This window comes from Falco biarmicus, chromosome 13 (assembly GCF_023638135.1).
Source record: "Falco biarmicus isolate bFalBia1 chromosome 13, bFalBia1.pri, whole genome shotgun sequence".
Taxonomy (NCBI): domain Eukaryota; kingdom Metazoa; phylum Chordata; class Aves; order Falconiformes; family Falconidae; genus Falco; species Falco biarmicus.
Window position 1 is genome coordinate 282820 of NC_079300.1, and position 15650 is coordinate 298469.

The 15650-nt window shown below is 39.0% G+C and overlaps 1 protein-coding gene across 1 annotated transcript in view; it reads right to left on the bottom strand.

Moving 5' to 3' along the window:
- The window catches only part of WWTR1 (WW domain containing transcription regulator 1), a 77608-nt gene that overhangs the window by 19229 nt on the left and 42729 nt on the right, over positions 1–15650 (bottom strand). The window contains exon 2 of the mRNA XM_056358173.1: positions 13980–14116. Coding sequence (XP_056214148.1) covers positions 13980–14116 — 137 coding nt within the window. The remainder of the gene's footprint in view (positions 1–13979; positions 14117–15650) is intronic.

Below are 15650 nucleotides of genomic sequence, written 5' to 3' on the forward strand. Positions count from 1 at the left end.
AGTCATGAATCTGTGCTTTCAAACAAGTACAGATAGTTTTGTCAAGGTATCTGGATAGAGGATGTTTATGATAAAGTCTAACTTAAAATGGAGCATTAAATTGATATGGTGATAAAATCAATATTTTTTTTTTAATATCATTCAAAACCTGTTCATGAATACACAGATGCTAAGGCCCAGGTTTTGATCCTACCAACTGCATAACAGCATTGTTCCACTTGAATTATCCTTGAGTGCAATCACAATAACGTCCCATAAGCAAATCTAGGACATATGTGGTCTACTTTTGTGACGTCAAATCCAGATTTTGGGCATGTGCATGCATACATGTAATGCACATAAAGTTAATCTAACCAAATAGTCACTAGAAATTAAGATTAAGTTAATTTAGATTAGCTTAATCTAAAACAAATACTAACCGGAAATAAAAACACTATGAAACACAAGACTGTTAGGCAATTCCTTTTTTACATCTATTACAGAAAACAAAATGAAACCAAAAACAGGGACATTCTGTAGCACTTCCCACAACAACTGCATCATTCAGCTGCCCTAAAAATATACCCTAAGGGTCAAAATGTTACATGTACAGTAATAAAACAGCTGATTCTGGGAACTGGCTGAAAAGTAATTAAATCACGGCAGATTTGCAAGTACTCTTTTGCATTGCTTCCACTGAAAGGCCCTGAAATCATCATGAGCAAGCCTTCAGTTAATGTATTAACGTTTAGGGCTTTTCTATACCAGCCATTCACATGTGAAGGCACACGGAATGTGTCCTTTGCAAAACAGCCTGTCCAAATGGTCCTCCAGACTTTTGGCAAGCACTGCCCGTCACCTTCCTGGGGGCTACCATAGCCTGGGCCATATGAAATGCAGCATATAAACTCCAGTTTGAAACACTCCCACAGGCTAAACCACAAGGCCCAAGACATGCTGTGCATGGAAGATGAAGTGCTTATTCATCTTCCCCTCAGACAACAGCTGCCACTGCCACTTTCCTCAGCAGTTCTTGGCCTATATTAGGCGATCTGGGCACTAGAAAACTCCAGTTTGTGCACTAGCAAATACCCATAGGCAGCACATAAATCCTTCATATGTGTCATGTTTCCCTGCTTGCTCAGTTCCCTGTCATCCTCGTGCTTGTGCAGGAAACCATCTGACTCACTGGCTCCATACTAACAGAAATTCTTGAGCTTGAAGCTGTGTGTGAACATGCACACACGCTTGCAACTGGGGTGTCACATTGAGCAACACATTTTCCAGGACAAGAGAGGGGTACAGGATGTAGTCCCGAGGAGGCAGAGTACAAGAGAAAAGTTCAAAAAGCTTTATCTTCATATTGCTGATTCTGTGTTTGCAGAGTACCATCTAGCACACCTGCAGAAGAGCACTGCTGCTGCAGCTGTGCTAGACAATACTCTGCAAATGCAGGATCAGCAGTATAAAGATCTCACTTTCTATACAGAACTGATCATGGAAGATAAAGATGAGAAAACGGTGGAAAGATTTTATAATCTCACTGGGGAAAGTGTAAAAGAACAAAATGGACAGTATTACCAGGAATAATCCCCAAAAGTAATATAGAAATGGTTACTTATGGATAATCTTACATAAATTAGAAGTTCTTGATCCAAGACAGGAAGCGTTTATAGAAAGTATGACTGTGGCTCTCAGGAAAAGAATATAAATGATGGCAAAATGTCTTCAAGTTCCAGGGAAAACCCAGCTGAAATATCCAGGAAAACAAAGAAAACAGTAACAGCCAGGAGTGGTAAGCAAGTATATCAGTTCCAGCTAAAGGAGCCATCATTAAGAAAGAGACAGGCTGAGACAGTAGTCTGCTAAGCACAGGAAGATAGTGATGAAAATTCCCAGATTGTACACAACAGTCAGAAGACTGTGAGGAACAGAACCACTTTAAAATTTTTTGGTGCCAGAGATACCCTTGGGCATCCCATACTGTTGTGTAAATATAGCGATTGTCGGTGTCAGTCGTTTTCAGTGGAGAAGTCTGCAATTGCACAAAGCAAGTCCAGTTCTTCTGATATTCAGCAATTCAAAGACACTGTATGGGCTCCTGATCTATCCAAGACAAAAGTTCTTCCTGATCATGATGCCAGGAATAGCATCCAGCGTTGATATCCTCCACATAAGCCAGGAGTGAAACAGTACATTTTCAAATAATTAACAATATGGTTTGGTCAGAGTGCAGATTAGTTTTATGACTTAATGCAGATCAGTACTAGATGCTCTGATCAGGAACAGGTTAGTGCTGCACTGTATCCTGGGCGAGCCTGGGTCTAAAGGCAGCTTTACTACCTGTAGGTGGTGCAAAGCCCACACTGATAAATCATTCTGGACCTTGTGCAAAGCTGTGCAGGCATATCTAAACCATCTTTGCAACATGCTTCCAGACTCGGGTGTTCTGGAGAGCATAGTACAGAGATGCTAGCATGTCATCGAATGTGACTTCTCCAGAGGCACACAGATGTCATTCTATTCCCAAGCCACAGAGTGCAGTGCACATTCTATTCTGGAAGCCACAGAGTGCAGTGCAGAGGCACCCACTTCATTTTATGGAAGTGTATCCACCAGCCTCGAGAGGCTCACTGTCAGACCCGGGCTAGGTCTTCGTACAATTTCAGATCTGGGGTTCTCTGCATAATGCTCTCAAAATAAAGATGACTATACTACCAGAATGCAGACAGGCTTATACTGAAAACTACAGCTTCCTACATCAACAGCTATTCTGAGGAATTCTGACCCAAGAAAATCAGAAGACCTACAGAACTCTCCAGGTCAAAGAACATAAAGTCTATCAATGATAAATGATCTTTCCATGTTCCCTGCAAACCTAGTGGCAGCTGGAACTTGAGAGAAATGACACACAAGAAGGAAATGTGTTGATGCTACACACAAAGCCAGAGGCACAAAGACAGGCACTGGCAGTAGTAACACGAAATGCACAGCATCCGTAATCCTCCTAAACAAACTATCGGTCCAAAAATCCTGCAGTTTGGCAGAGCAGTTAAAGCTACTGAATGATGCTTCAGAAAACCTACTGCAGTAGTGCTGCACAAGCTGCAACCAAAAGCATTTGCCATTGGAGTTCTGACAGTCAGGGGAAAGGGACTCTGTGAACAGAACAATTCCACTAGGAAAACAGCTGGCTACAAGACTTTGAGATGTTTAGCAGAAATCTGCACGTGCTGTACAGTGTGCACAAGTACACAAAGCAAATCCAACAATTTGGGACTTACTGGCCACAAGTGGTTCAATATAGTGCAAATGTGCAGTAAGTCCATCCACAGTTTTTGAAAACTGCAGTTGCCCTGCTATGGTGGATTGGGCCCCCACAGCGGCAGTCACTCAATTCCTCCCCCCACTAGCAGGATCGGGGAGAGAACTGGAAAAGCAAAAGTGAGAAAAACTTGTGGACTGAGGTAAAGACAGTTTAGTAAGTGAGGCAAAGCTATGCACACAAGTAAAATAAAATAATTTAATCATGAAATCCCATCAGCAGGCAGATGTTGGCCGCTTTCTAGAAAGCGGGTACTCAGGACATGTAAGGGTTACTTGGGAAAGCAAATGCTGTATCCACAAACATGTCCCCCTGCTCCTCCTTTCCTCGGCCTTTTATTGCTGAGCATAGCATCATATGGTATGGAATATCCCCTTAGGCAATTCAGATCAGCTGTCTCAGCAGTGTTACCTCCCCATTTCTTGTGAATCTTCAGCCTACAGGCAGTCTGGAGGGGAACCAGTGGGAAAAACAGAAAGCCTCAATACTCTGCAAGCTCTGCTCAGGCATAGCCAAAACACTGGTGTGTTATCAACACTGGTTTAATCACAAGTCCAAAACACAGCAAACGAACAATTTTCCTCTTTTTTCTCTATTTCCTTCCCCACTGTGTACTTTCTATGCAGCATGCTATGCGTAATGTCAGGTAGGTTTTATCCTGCAATGCTATCCACTTGGGCAAAAATCAGCATCCAGGCAGAACTCCAGTCTCTTCAAAAGAACTGTGGAAAACTATGATATACTGAAGGATATAGTTATTACAGGACCAAGACTTTTCACTGCTTTTGTATTGTCCACTGTGTGAGTTCTTCAAACAACAAGAAAAAAACCTGGAATAAACAGTAATTTGCTTTTCTACAATGATACGCATGGGGAAAAGAGAAAAATATAGTACTTGGAACACCTTTAAGCACATCTGATATTGCCTAGATTTCAATTAATCGTGAATCTTAAATATACTAGTTGGAACGAAAAGAATCCCAACAATGTAAAAACGATCCCTATGGTATCTACTCCCAGTTTCCGCTGGGAGCGAGTCAATTTTCTTCTCAGCAGCTGGTACAGCGCTGTGTTTGGATTTGGTGGGAGAACAATGCTGATGGCACTGGGATGGTTTTGGGTTTTGCTGGGTGATGTTTGTACTAAGTCAAGGATTTTTTGGTTTCTCAGGCCCTGCCAGCGAGAGGGCTGGAGAGGCATGGGAAACTGGGGTGACACAACTGGGCCAGCTGACCCGAACAGGCTGGAGGTATATCCCATACCATATGACATCATGCTGAGTATATAAACTGGAGGAAGAAGAAGGAAGAAGGGGACGGTCGCATTATGGCCTTTGTCTTCCCAAGTCACTGTTATGCGGGATGGAGCCCTGCTGTCCTTGTCCTCGGGATGGCTGAGCACTTGCCTGCCCATAGGAATGGTGATTGAATGTCTTGCTTTGCTTTGCTTGCACATGTGGGTTTTGCTTTACCTACTGAACTGTCTTCATCCCAGCCCATGAGTTTTCTTACTTTTACTCTTCTAATCCCTCTGTGAGGGAAGTGAGCCAGCAGCTGCCTAGGGCTTAAGTCACCAGCCAGGGTTAAACCATGACAGGTATCTACATAAGCTTAGTTTGAGGGAAGTCTTCTACCTAACTTCTTTTCCTGGAACTAGTCAACCAAACCAGAGCTGAACTCCTGTACTGAATAGTTCAGTAACATCCTTTTTGAATATAGCTGATAACTCTTTGTCACTAAAGGTCTGAATGAGCCCAGTGAAGCCAAAGGAAAGTCTTGTGTCAACTCCAGTGAGCAACTTAAGAATATGACAATCTACAAATCTTTGTTCCTTATGAAATAACCATATGGCACATTTGTTATGATATTTATGCAATTTTATAAATGCCTGCTATTATTTACATTTGAGTTCTGAATTTGTATTTGAATGCTATAGGAACATAATGGAGTTTGGGTTCAAAAAAGAAAACATTGCAGTTCATGCTCCAACTAGACTACTCAATATGAATACTGATTTCAGTACAATGACACTCATCTAACACATCATTGACACTTTAACAACTCTTTTCAGCCTGTGGTCTGGGGAGCTTTAGGACCTCTTTTGAGAGGTCAAAAGGTAACTATGGAAAAATCAACTGGTCTTCAGTAAGCTTAAATTCACTAGGCAGAGTTTGGCACTAACAGCATTAACATTTCTACAGTTCTGCAAACAAAGGAAAAATATAAAAAGCTCAAATCTACCACTCTATGATAAAGGAGACTGCATATAATACAGCAGGTGAAAAGTATTCACCATTCTAGCAGACGCACTCAGGATGGCCTTGAATTCAGTTCTCTTGGGGAAAACCAAACTTACTTTGCACAAAATTAAGTAAGTCTCTTCAATAAACAGCTATTACACAATTCACCAGCTCAGATAAGAACAAGAAAAAATATGGAGCTAAGATCCAAACCTGGACTATGTGGCCACAGTTTAATTGCAGTCCATGGAATTACAGCTATTTAGTTCACATCTCAAGTCAGACCTATGTAATTTTCTTTTTCCAGTTAATGGAAAATAGAAAAAAATACCCTTTTATTGCTTTTTTTTACTTCTAAATTAATAATGATATTCTAGTGAATTAGGTCTTATGACATCGTAGGAGACCTTTTTGTTCGTCACTTTATTGGATACATACTAAGCAAGGGCTTACATACTTTGCGGGCAAGAGACTCTGCAAGTTGCAGAAGCCAAAACATGCAAGCATAAATTGCTTCTGACATATGCGTTGAACTGATTGTACCAATCTTTATTATTTTACTATCAGAAGTGTCTGGATGCAACTGTGGATCTTTTTTCTCTACGCCCTTTACAGGCAGCCCAGAGCCTAATTCATATGAACTGGCCAACATCAGGTGTCACGCAACACACACTGATGAAAAAAAAATGTCTACAGAGGTTTGTTCTTTTTTTTTAAAAAAAAAAAAAGTACGAACCCAGCCATATTACAGTTTTGACTTTAGTCACGACATTGTGAAGAAAAAAAAGACTAGGCTCCCCTCCTTTTCTCTCTCTGCTTCTGCCAACAAAGAACTGCTTGTTTCACTTATTTCCCAGAAACAGCATTAGCCTTCCAACAAGGTCAGCAAAAAATACTGCTTTTCAGTTCTGGTGCATTTTGTTCCAAAAATCTGTAAAGTATTAAACCAAGAAGTTGTACTATCCCAGTGCACAGAGACTCCTTTATTCAGATTTCTGGGCTGAAAATAGCTATACAGAAATTTCTCAACAGTTTCAACTGTTAGTTCTGTGATATTCATATTTAACTGATCTTTCCTGTCTTCGATGATTCAAGCTTAAAAAAAACACCAAACAAACCACCTGCAGGTGCAGCATCAAAGCTATGATCTAGCAGGAAGTTATTTAAAAGATTAGAGATTTACTCTGTAAGCACTTCTAACAATACATCAATAACAACAAATAAGGCAGGGGCTGCTTGACTGGAGAGACAGCTTTAATGCTAATGATCAATTACTGATGACTACTATTATTTAAAGTATTTATTAAATTATTTTTACTTTTGTTTCATGCAATCTTCAGCTTTTGCATTTCATTCACTTTGGAACTATGAAAATGACACTGCACTCCTGTAGTGGCACGTTTGGATTACTGCTTGCATCGAAGGGAAATGCTTACAACAACAGGAATTTCTTTGTTAAAATAAAAGTAAAAATTACTAGATTTTGAAACAATACCAACATCTCATTTGAACACATCAACCTTTAACATAACATAAATATCAGATTTACTAGATAGTCAGCTGCCGCTTTAAAGGCATGTGTCCTTTGAGATACTTGGATTTAATCTATTTGACACTGAAGTTGATTCTCATTAGTCTCTGGAACTATTAGCCATTGTCCTTAAAACATAAATAAATTACTCCATTTGAAATATGCCTGATAAATTACTTCTCAGAGTTTTTAATTGCAAATAACAAAAAAAAAACCCCAAACATTCTTTTCCAGAGCTGTGTCATAAAACTCTCATTTCCACAGAACATACAGGTCTTCTACAATGCTTTCAGCTCTCCTGTATGTATTATTTCATTAACCAAAAGCAGATGCCAAAATTATTCACACTGACCACAAATGAATTGTGTCCACTTCTTTCAGGATATCCAGTAATTAAAAATGACCTGGAACAGGAAGCCTTTCCACTGTGCAGGTGGTGTGAGGGTATGGGCTACACAGAGGGAAAAACAGGTTCCTCTCAGTGTTACATATTTGCAGCCAAACTTCCAGCCAATGCAAACCAAGTCTTGCAAAATATAGACCATTTAACGTATGTTAGTTATCACTAAAACACGTACCACCTGTTCTTAAACACTTTGGGAGTTTCTGTTTTATTATCTCCAGAGGCTCACTTTGACACAGTAACCAAAACAGCATTTTATCATCCTCAAACAATAGTAGCTACACCTCTTTTATCGTGGCAGGATATGGAAACTTTGGTTCATGTGTTTATTACTCTTAGACAGGATTATTGCATTATTTTATTGGTTGGATTTCCTGGCTGATTAAAAAATAAAATAAAATGAAAGCAGAGGGCAAAGTGCCATAACTCCCAGTTATATCCAGACTCAATTAGATTACCCTTAGCAATACAGCTGAAAGTTAAACTTTTTAGATCCACAGATGAATTTCTGTAACAAACAGTTGTCAATGCAAGAGGCTCTTCATGTTAAATTCTACTGCATAATACATAATGTCTTTCACCTTAGACAACCAGTATTTTTAACAGTTAAAACCATCCTGCTTGCATCAGTTGGGTCACGCCTGCTGTTGGATCTTGATAAATTAAGTTTCTAAGGTATGGAGCTTTCTCTTTTTCAGTGGTGGGGAATAAGCAAATAGTTCATCTAAAGTTTGACACAGTAAGTTCATATGGTTGAACTCACAGGATCAGTGCATACACTGACCGTAAACAAATTAACGTTGGGCTTTCCAATGTTTTATGCCTGAAATGCTTCATGTATAAAATGGAGATAAATATTACCTGCCTCTACCACAGATGTGATATGCTGTTTTCTTTTTTTGTACTCTATATCTACACATGATCTGATCAGGTGAAAGTGCAGGTGTTGAGTGCAAATGAAAGTCTATGTAGTACCCTGCTCCCTCTGCCAGAAATTACTTGCCACTCTTAAGTGCGTTATTACATGTGCTGAAACTCCACCACTTGGTGCTGACCACACAGTAACAGTTCTGTTTATGGTGCCAGCCTCTCACCTCACAAAAGCGTGAGAACTGCACCGGGAGACTCTGATTTGCCGCAAAGGTTTTTGACAGCTGACTGCATAAAGCCCTCAGCACCTGGTTTGATCTCATAGTAGACTGCTTTGAGCAGGAGGTTGGGTTAGAGACCTCCCAAGGCCCCTTCCCACCTGAATTATTCTGTGATGGCTACAACCTTAAATTTTGCAAAGCCCCGACACTCAGCCACATGTGGAAACTTATCCAGCTTCTTTCCTTACTTCAGAATAGGCATCCTTACTGTTGCAAGTTCATAACATCATTAATTATCTTCCAGCAGCTGTCCCTCAATTCAGGACATCTGAATGAGTACAGTTTCTTATAATACCCCTTTGAGGATGCCACTAGCAGACAACTGATAAAAAAACAGCAGTACAGAGATAAATTAAAACAATCTGCTCCTGATACATACACAGCATGGGAACACTGGAAACCTCAGGAACTGTAACATAATGACATAACATTAACATGCTCACATCTTTATTATCTTTTTTCCTGCGAATTTACACATTAATGAATTCACCTTGACAGAACCTGAGAGAACATATAGTTATGAGGTATTATGTAAGAGTTCAGAATTAAGAGTGATCTGGGTACATTTTGTGAAGGCAGGGTTAGCTGGGCCAATAGACACTATGCATCAAGATGATACTTTACAAGTCACGAAATTATCACATTATCAATCATCATCATAGAATAGCCCAGGTTGGAAGGGACCTTGAAAAATTATCTTGTCCAAACTTACGTGGAAAATAATAGATTATAAGGGGAAAAAACAGACAGGGTAAGGGAAGATGGTTCAGCTCTAATGCTTAAGGGTTCTACACAAACATAGATAGCTCTGCTCGTCTCTGTGCTTCAGTCCTTGTCACTTCTTCCCTGAGCCAGCTGATACATGATTGCAGCTTTTAAAAGCCTTTCTACCCATCAGTCCTATCTCTGTAAAAAGTGTGATGAGTCACACAAGTTCTCTTGTATACCAGAAGTGGAAAATGCAAAGTGGTAAAACCAGGCACGCACTTCTGTTATTGCTGATGCTGGATGGTCCACTGTGAAGTGAGACACAGAGATGACAGTGGTAGCCTGGCACCAGGGAGCATCAGGGACATCCAGCCAGGACTTTGGTGAGTTTAGTTAGACCAAACACACTTTTTAACCACAGTTTCTAGTTAGAGAAATTGAAAGCCCCTAACCATGCCCAAATAAACTCAAAGGCATTTTGTGAAGTGACAGCGTGCCCCAAAACTCTCAAACCACCAAACTCTGGGCACTACTTAACATACAGCTTAATCACTCACACAGGACCTAGAATAACTGTGCCTTGCAGTCTACAGCTGTTATTTGTTGTGAGGCCTAAATTCTACAACTAACTGTACCATAATGCCACTTTGGCCCGAAGATCTTCTGAGGTTTTTCTGCAGATAGAGTCTGTTCCTTAAAAAGCTTGTAGGAAAAGAACTCGCACATATAAATTCAAGCTAATTTATAGAGAAAACATAAACACTATCAGAGGGTTTTATTATTTTATGTCACAATAAGTTGCAAACTGTTAAACTTGAGAAACATTTAAATGAAGACCAGATTGTGCTCACCAACTGGATGAAGAGTACAACCACAAAAGAAATCTCTTTTTAAAGAGTTCAAAGCAAGCAGGATGAAAATAACAATGGGTTTGAGTGTTGCATAATGTAAAATAGAGAAGGATTACAAAACAAGTAGCATTTCATTAAAAATTGTTGCAAAAGAAACTTTTAAAAGGATCTGGGTTTTTCCCCCTAGAACTTGCTACACATAGGGAAAAACTATCCTCCCCAATCCTCTTACACCAGTGACTTCCATTAAGGCAGAACAGCTTCCCTAGCTTGGACTTAGGCACTTCCAGAAAACAATTTAGTTATTTAAGTCAGGCAGTAGTTTGACCATTAGCTTAGGTGCACTGCAACTGCTCTCTCCTTCCTTTCATTCACAGTAAGACCATGGAGCTCCATCTCCTAATTGAGGGACCTAGGTTAGATGCCTAAAATAAGGGTGTACAGATACCTCTCCTTCCACATACAGTCTTTGATTCTACCATAGTAATGGAGTTGATTGGCAATAGACAATTAATACATAGTTACAAGATTCCTGTCAATGTCATCCTTTCCTTAGTATATCCATCCACAGACTGTCTTAGAAGAACAACAAAGGTAAAATAATTAGAAAAAGAAAACTGAACAAGTTTGAATATACGCTAGCCTGCAATAACATGCTTTTAGTCTCTGGGGCAAGTTTCTCTCTTCATTCATAAAGCTTCGCTGAATTTAGTGGTGGCGTGTAAATGAGCATAGAAATGAGCCTAGCATGTGTAAGTCTTCCATAAATTTAAGGTGTATCAAAGGAAGAAATATCTTCAAATGCCTTTGTTATGTAACATTTTAAAAGCAATACTTTAAACATTAGTGAGAAAACTAACACTGCTAAAGTTAAAGAAAACCAGTAAGTGTAGCTCAAAAACAGACAACATAAAAACCATAGCCAGAAAAAAGGTTCAAAAATACAGCAGTATGTCTACTAATTTCATTCAGTTTTCACTATACATTTCTCTGTGTCTCAGGCATAGGCATACTATGATTTGGTATCACATAGTCACACTGTGCTTTTGACAGAATGTTTACAACTGCCTTTGTACACTTCCAAGCACATATTGCTGAAAGGAGTTCATAAAAGTAACAAGCTGTACAGAAGAGACCACCATATTTTCCTTTTCTTCATAAGCAGCACAGCAAGGAAAACACGTGTTAGTAAACAGAAGTGCAGACCAGTACGTAGACCTGGAACACTTAGATCCTTTTCTTTCAAGTGGCACGTCTTCAAAAGAAAACTTTCTGTTAATTCCTACAGTACCAAAAAATGCTAAGGCAAAAGACAGATGCATAGACTTAATTTGCTAAAAAGTTACAAAATTATGGCCAGAAGAGTATCTTAACTTGGAATACAATTTCCATTTCTCCTCTGATGTCTGTAAGATGTTGGCACAATCAGTTCTGGCTTAGAGGTCTGACTGACAGACCAACAAATTGCACACTTCTATGTCTGAGCAAGACTCCAGAAAGCAGCTTTAGCAGTAGCACTGCTAGCATCACAAAAGAGCAGGAAGACCTCCCTTTTGGCCAAGGTAATTTCAAAACAAGAGATGTTTTACTTCAGTACTGGAAACTGCACTCACAGGTATTTTAAACTGTCACACAAATATTCAGAGGCTACTGTATTCTGTTCAGATTATTGCTATCTCGCAGTTTGTGTGTGTGGATATACATATCTACACACACACAGAGTTTCTACATTAAATCTTTTAAAATGCATTTTTAAACAAAATAGTGTCACACGATGTGTTCGAACAGGTGGATTGGGAAATCAGGGACTGTGATGCTGAATTTAGTAATAAGTGCTGAAAGTGCTACTCAGCTGTGCGAACAGATTTGCTTGCTCTCAAAGTGTCACAGCATGTCTTTTGAAAGCCACCAGAATGTGAAAAAGGACACCAAAACACGCTGACAAAATATTTTCTTGATTAAATAAATATGGACATTGTGGAAATTTTTACACACTGCTTCTAGTGGGCTAAAGTTTAGGAAATTCAATCACAGATCTGAACCATTAAGCCAAGCATTGTATAAATACCTACCAAAAGTAGAAGCTCATCTATAAATGTGAAGGGCACTGAATGAAATAGTCTGTGTTTGATATGACAGATTTTGAAGTTTGTGGAAATGCCCCTGTTGGGCACCTGAAGTCCCTTCAAGAACAGACTGTTAATTGAGTATGCTTTTATTTTAATCCTTTGTATCCCATGAAAGACCATTCTCTAAAATTCAGTATACACGTATTTCAGTACAGGATTTGGTTTTGATTCACTTGCACTGACACACTGAGGGAAAAAGCTTGCTGTACACTGTCCTGATTTATGGTACCTCCTTTGTTTTTTAATTGGAGAGAATGTAACAGATGTCAACACAAGCTGAGGAGCTGGTATGAACAAAAACCCCCACTGTCCTATTCTTACCTCTTGGCCATTTTGGAATTGCTATAAACAGATTGACCTAAACGCAGCTGTGGTTTGAAGCAACATGTGCAGAGCAGTTGTTAGCTTTACAATGTAGTATGACACACTGCAGTACACCCTAACCTTCCAGATTTTACTCAGGTTCCTTCTTCACATATATGCTCTCCTGATACAATCTGCTACTGTCTGCTAAATCACACAGCATAGCCCACACCTTTTACTGAATATATTCAAGCAGGACAGTTGTTGAGAGAAAGGTATCAGAAAGAAATGAAGTTTGTTACCTCAGGGGACAGCCTAAGGTGTTTATTAGCAATTTAAGACAAAAATATTGTATATTGCATTACTGCTATTGGTGACTATTGGCAGTCAAATGTTCACGTTCCAAGAAAATGGTAAAGACACAGCCCTGACGAACCACACTGCAAATGAATAATCATGAAATCATGAGACCAACTTATCAAAAATTAACCTGAACAAGAATCTGGTCTGTGTTTTTAAGACTACCTGTTTGACATAGTTTTGTGATCTTTAGCCTGTAAGCTGACCTATCTGTTCCTCAGTTTCTTGAGTGGTAGAAAAGTTAAAGCTGCAGCAGGGAAATATTAGGGATTATTTGTAATTCTCAATTACACATGAAAATGTTTTCTTCCATTTACATTTTCTCTTTAAAATTTTCAGAGTTTTCACTGCTTTATTTTCACTAAGGCTCCTGTCTGGCAAAATCAGAGGAATGTAGATCATGCTTAAACTTAAGCCTGAACTGCTACGGAGGACCAGCAATGAAACCACACCATTTATAGAAAGTCTTTAGGTAATTCATACTGCAAAACAGGCTTCTTAGTATTTTGCAAGTAATTTCCAGTGCAGAACCTAGCTATGCAAACCACCACCCCACACCATAAACAAACAAATAAGCAAACTAGGTACAATCTCTGACCTGAGGAAACACAGCAAAGACTGCAGACTGATCACTTAAAAGCACTCTGCATAGTAAGCTTTGGAAATTATATGGTAGGCTTGTAGAGATTTACACTACCTCTGAATGAAAAAGCACAGAAAGACCTTATTTTTCTATGTTCAATACTGCATCAAAATTTTGTCACAGAAGCTCTAAAATAAAACGCATGAGATGTTAGAACTTCACCTCAAACAGTACAAATTCACTTGCTGCAAAATCTACAAAGGGAAAAACAAGAAAAGGAAGTGGAGAACATTAGGCCTGATAGCAGAATAGAGGTACCCATCTTGAAGCAAAAATTACTGTGGCAAACAGATTAGTCAAAGGTGGCTCTCCTCTCTCCTTTGTATTTTCATCAGAGAGATGACATCCAGTACTCACCGAGATTCGGCTGAGACATTGCCATAGATCTCTGTGGTACTGGTGTGGAAGCAGCTGCAGGATGTTGGCTCATGTGATTCAGTGGTTGGTTCATAGTTTTTCGAGGATCTTGCCATGTTGTAATTTTTTCTATGTGACTGAGAAAGAAAAGATAAAACACAATATTAACACAAAATATCCAAGTATATTATACACATGGTTAGCAATAATGTCATCAAAATTCCATTTGCTTTTCTCATCCCACATTTTTCTACCCTCCTCATCTCACCCTAACCCATTTGAAATTATCTATCATCTTGTCATTTATTTTTTCTTGATCTTCTGCCCCTGCTATTCTAACTTTTATGCAACACTGCTGAATAATTACTTTTACTTGAACAACTGGTGAATTCTATGACAATATTGAAAATCTGTAATACATGCACATCTTCAAAATTATTTAATTTTACAAAAGTTATTTACTCTTATCCTACCAGTCTTTTTCTACACACTCAAATATATGACTGTTCTTCACTCAGCAATGTAACATCATTCTGCTGAGTTCTGAAAAGACAAGTGTTTGTCTTGCCAAATCCAGCTGCTTTGTTCCTTACCACACCATGGAAACTAGTCTGTCTCTATGCCTCCAAGGATATCAGAATATATGCTCATTACAAAAAGGGACAGATTATGTCCTCCTGACTTATGTGTCATCACCAATTTCTCTGTAAAGGCACTACCAGTTTTTATTGCAATGTAGGTCAACGACGTATCTACTGCTCTAGTATGTAAACACTCGTGTACCTGTATTACCCTGAAAACAACGGAGTAGTGCACAAATCTGCGTCAGATTTTGCAGTGAGGTAACTATAAAGTGTGACCTCTGTACAATATTTTTGCCACAGAATACAGTGGTGAAGGAACTGTGATTTTGTTGCAACTGAAGGTTTTCACTGAATGTATCAGTTTTGAAAGAAACTTACCAGGACAAGGATTTTAAAAGCATCAGCATGTAATTCTATTTTGAAACAAGAAAAGAAAAAGGAACTATCTTAAAGCAATCTATTGTCTGGTATGTATCTAAGGATTACCTGGTTCTGTGTCCAGCTTTCACCCAACTGACTAACTAGGCTCTTGATTACTGGCTGGACTTGCATGGGTTTTCCTCTACTAGTTTTTTGTTAGAAAACTTTACAAGAGGCAAGATTTTAAGAAGAATATTTTAAGAAGGATAAAAATTTAAATATTCTCTGTCTGGAAAATCATTCCAATACACCTTTCGTAAAAGCACAGTCTAACATCATTTTTACTGAACTCATCATTGAGTTCATCTACTGAACTCATCAACTCATCATTGTAACTTTCACCTACATTATTAGCATTGCCATTACTGCTGTGACTACTCCACACTTTCAGACTCAGCTGATCACCAGTACTATTTCACAAGCAAGCTTCCATCTCTTGTGATGTTACCACGTCCAAACTCTTTACAGTAAGTCTCTGGTATTGGCAAAAATAACATGACTTGCTATATGTGGGTCTTGCGCACAGATTCACAGCATTGTAGATATTTAGGAAAGAACACAATAGCAGGAATGCTTGGTAGCAGTCTATGACAGTAACTATGATTTTTTTTTTGTCTTGCACTTTTAATACAGCATCATTGGGTTTACTGAAACTGTAAAAAATTTC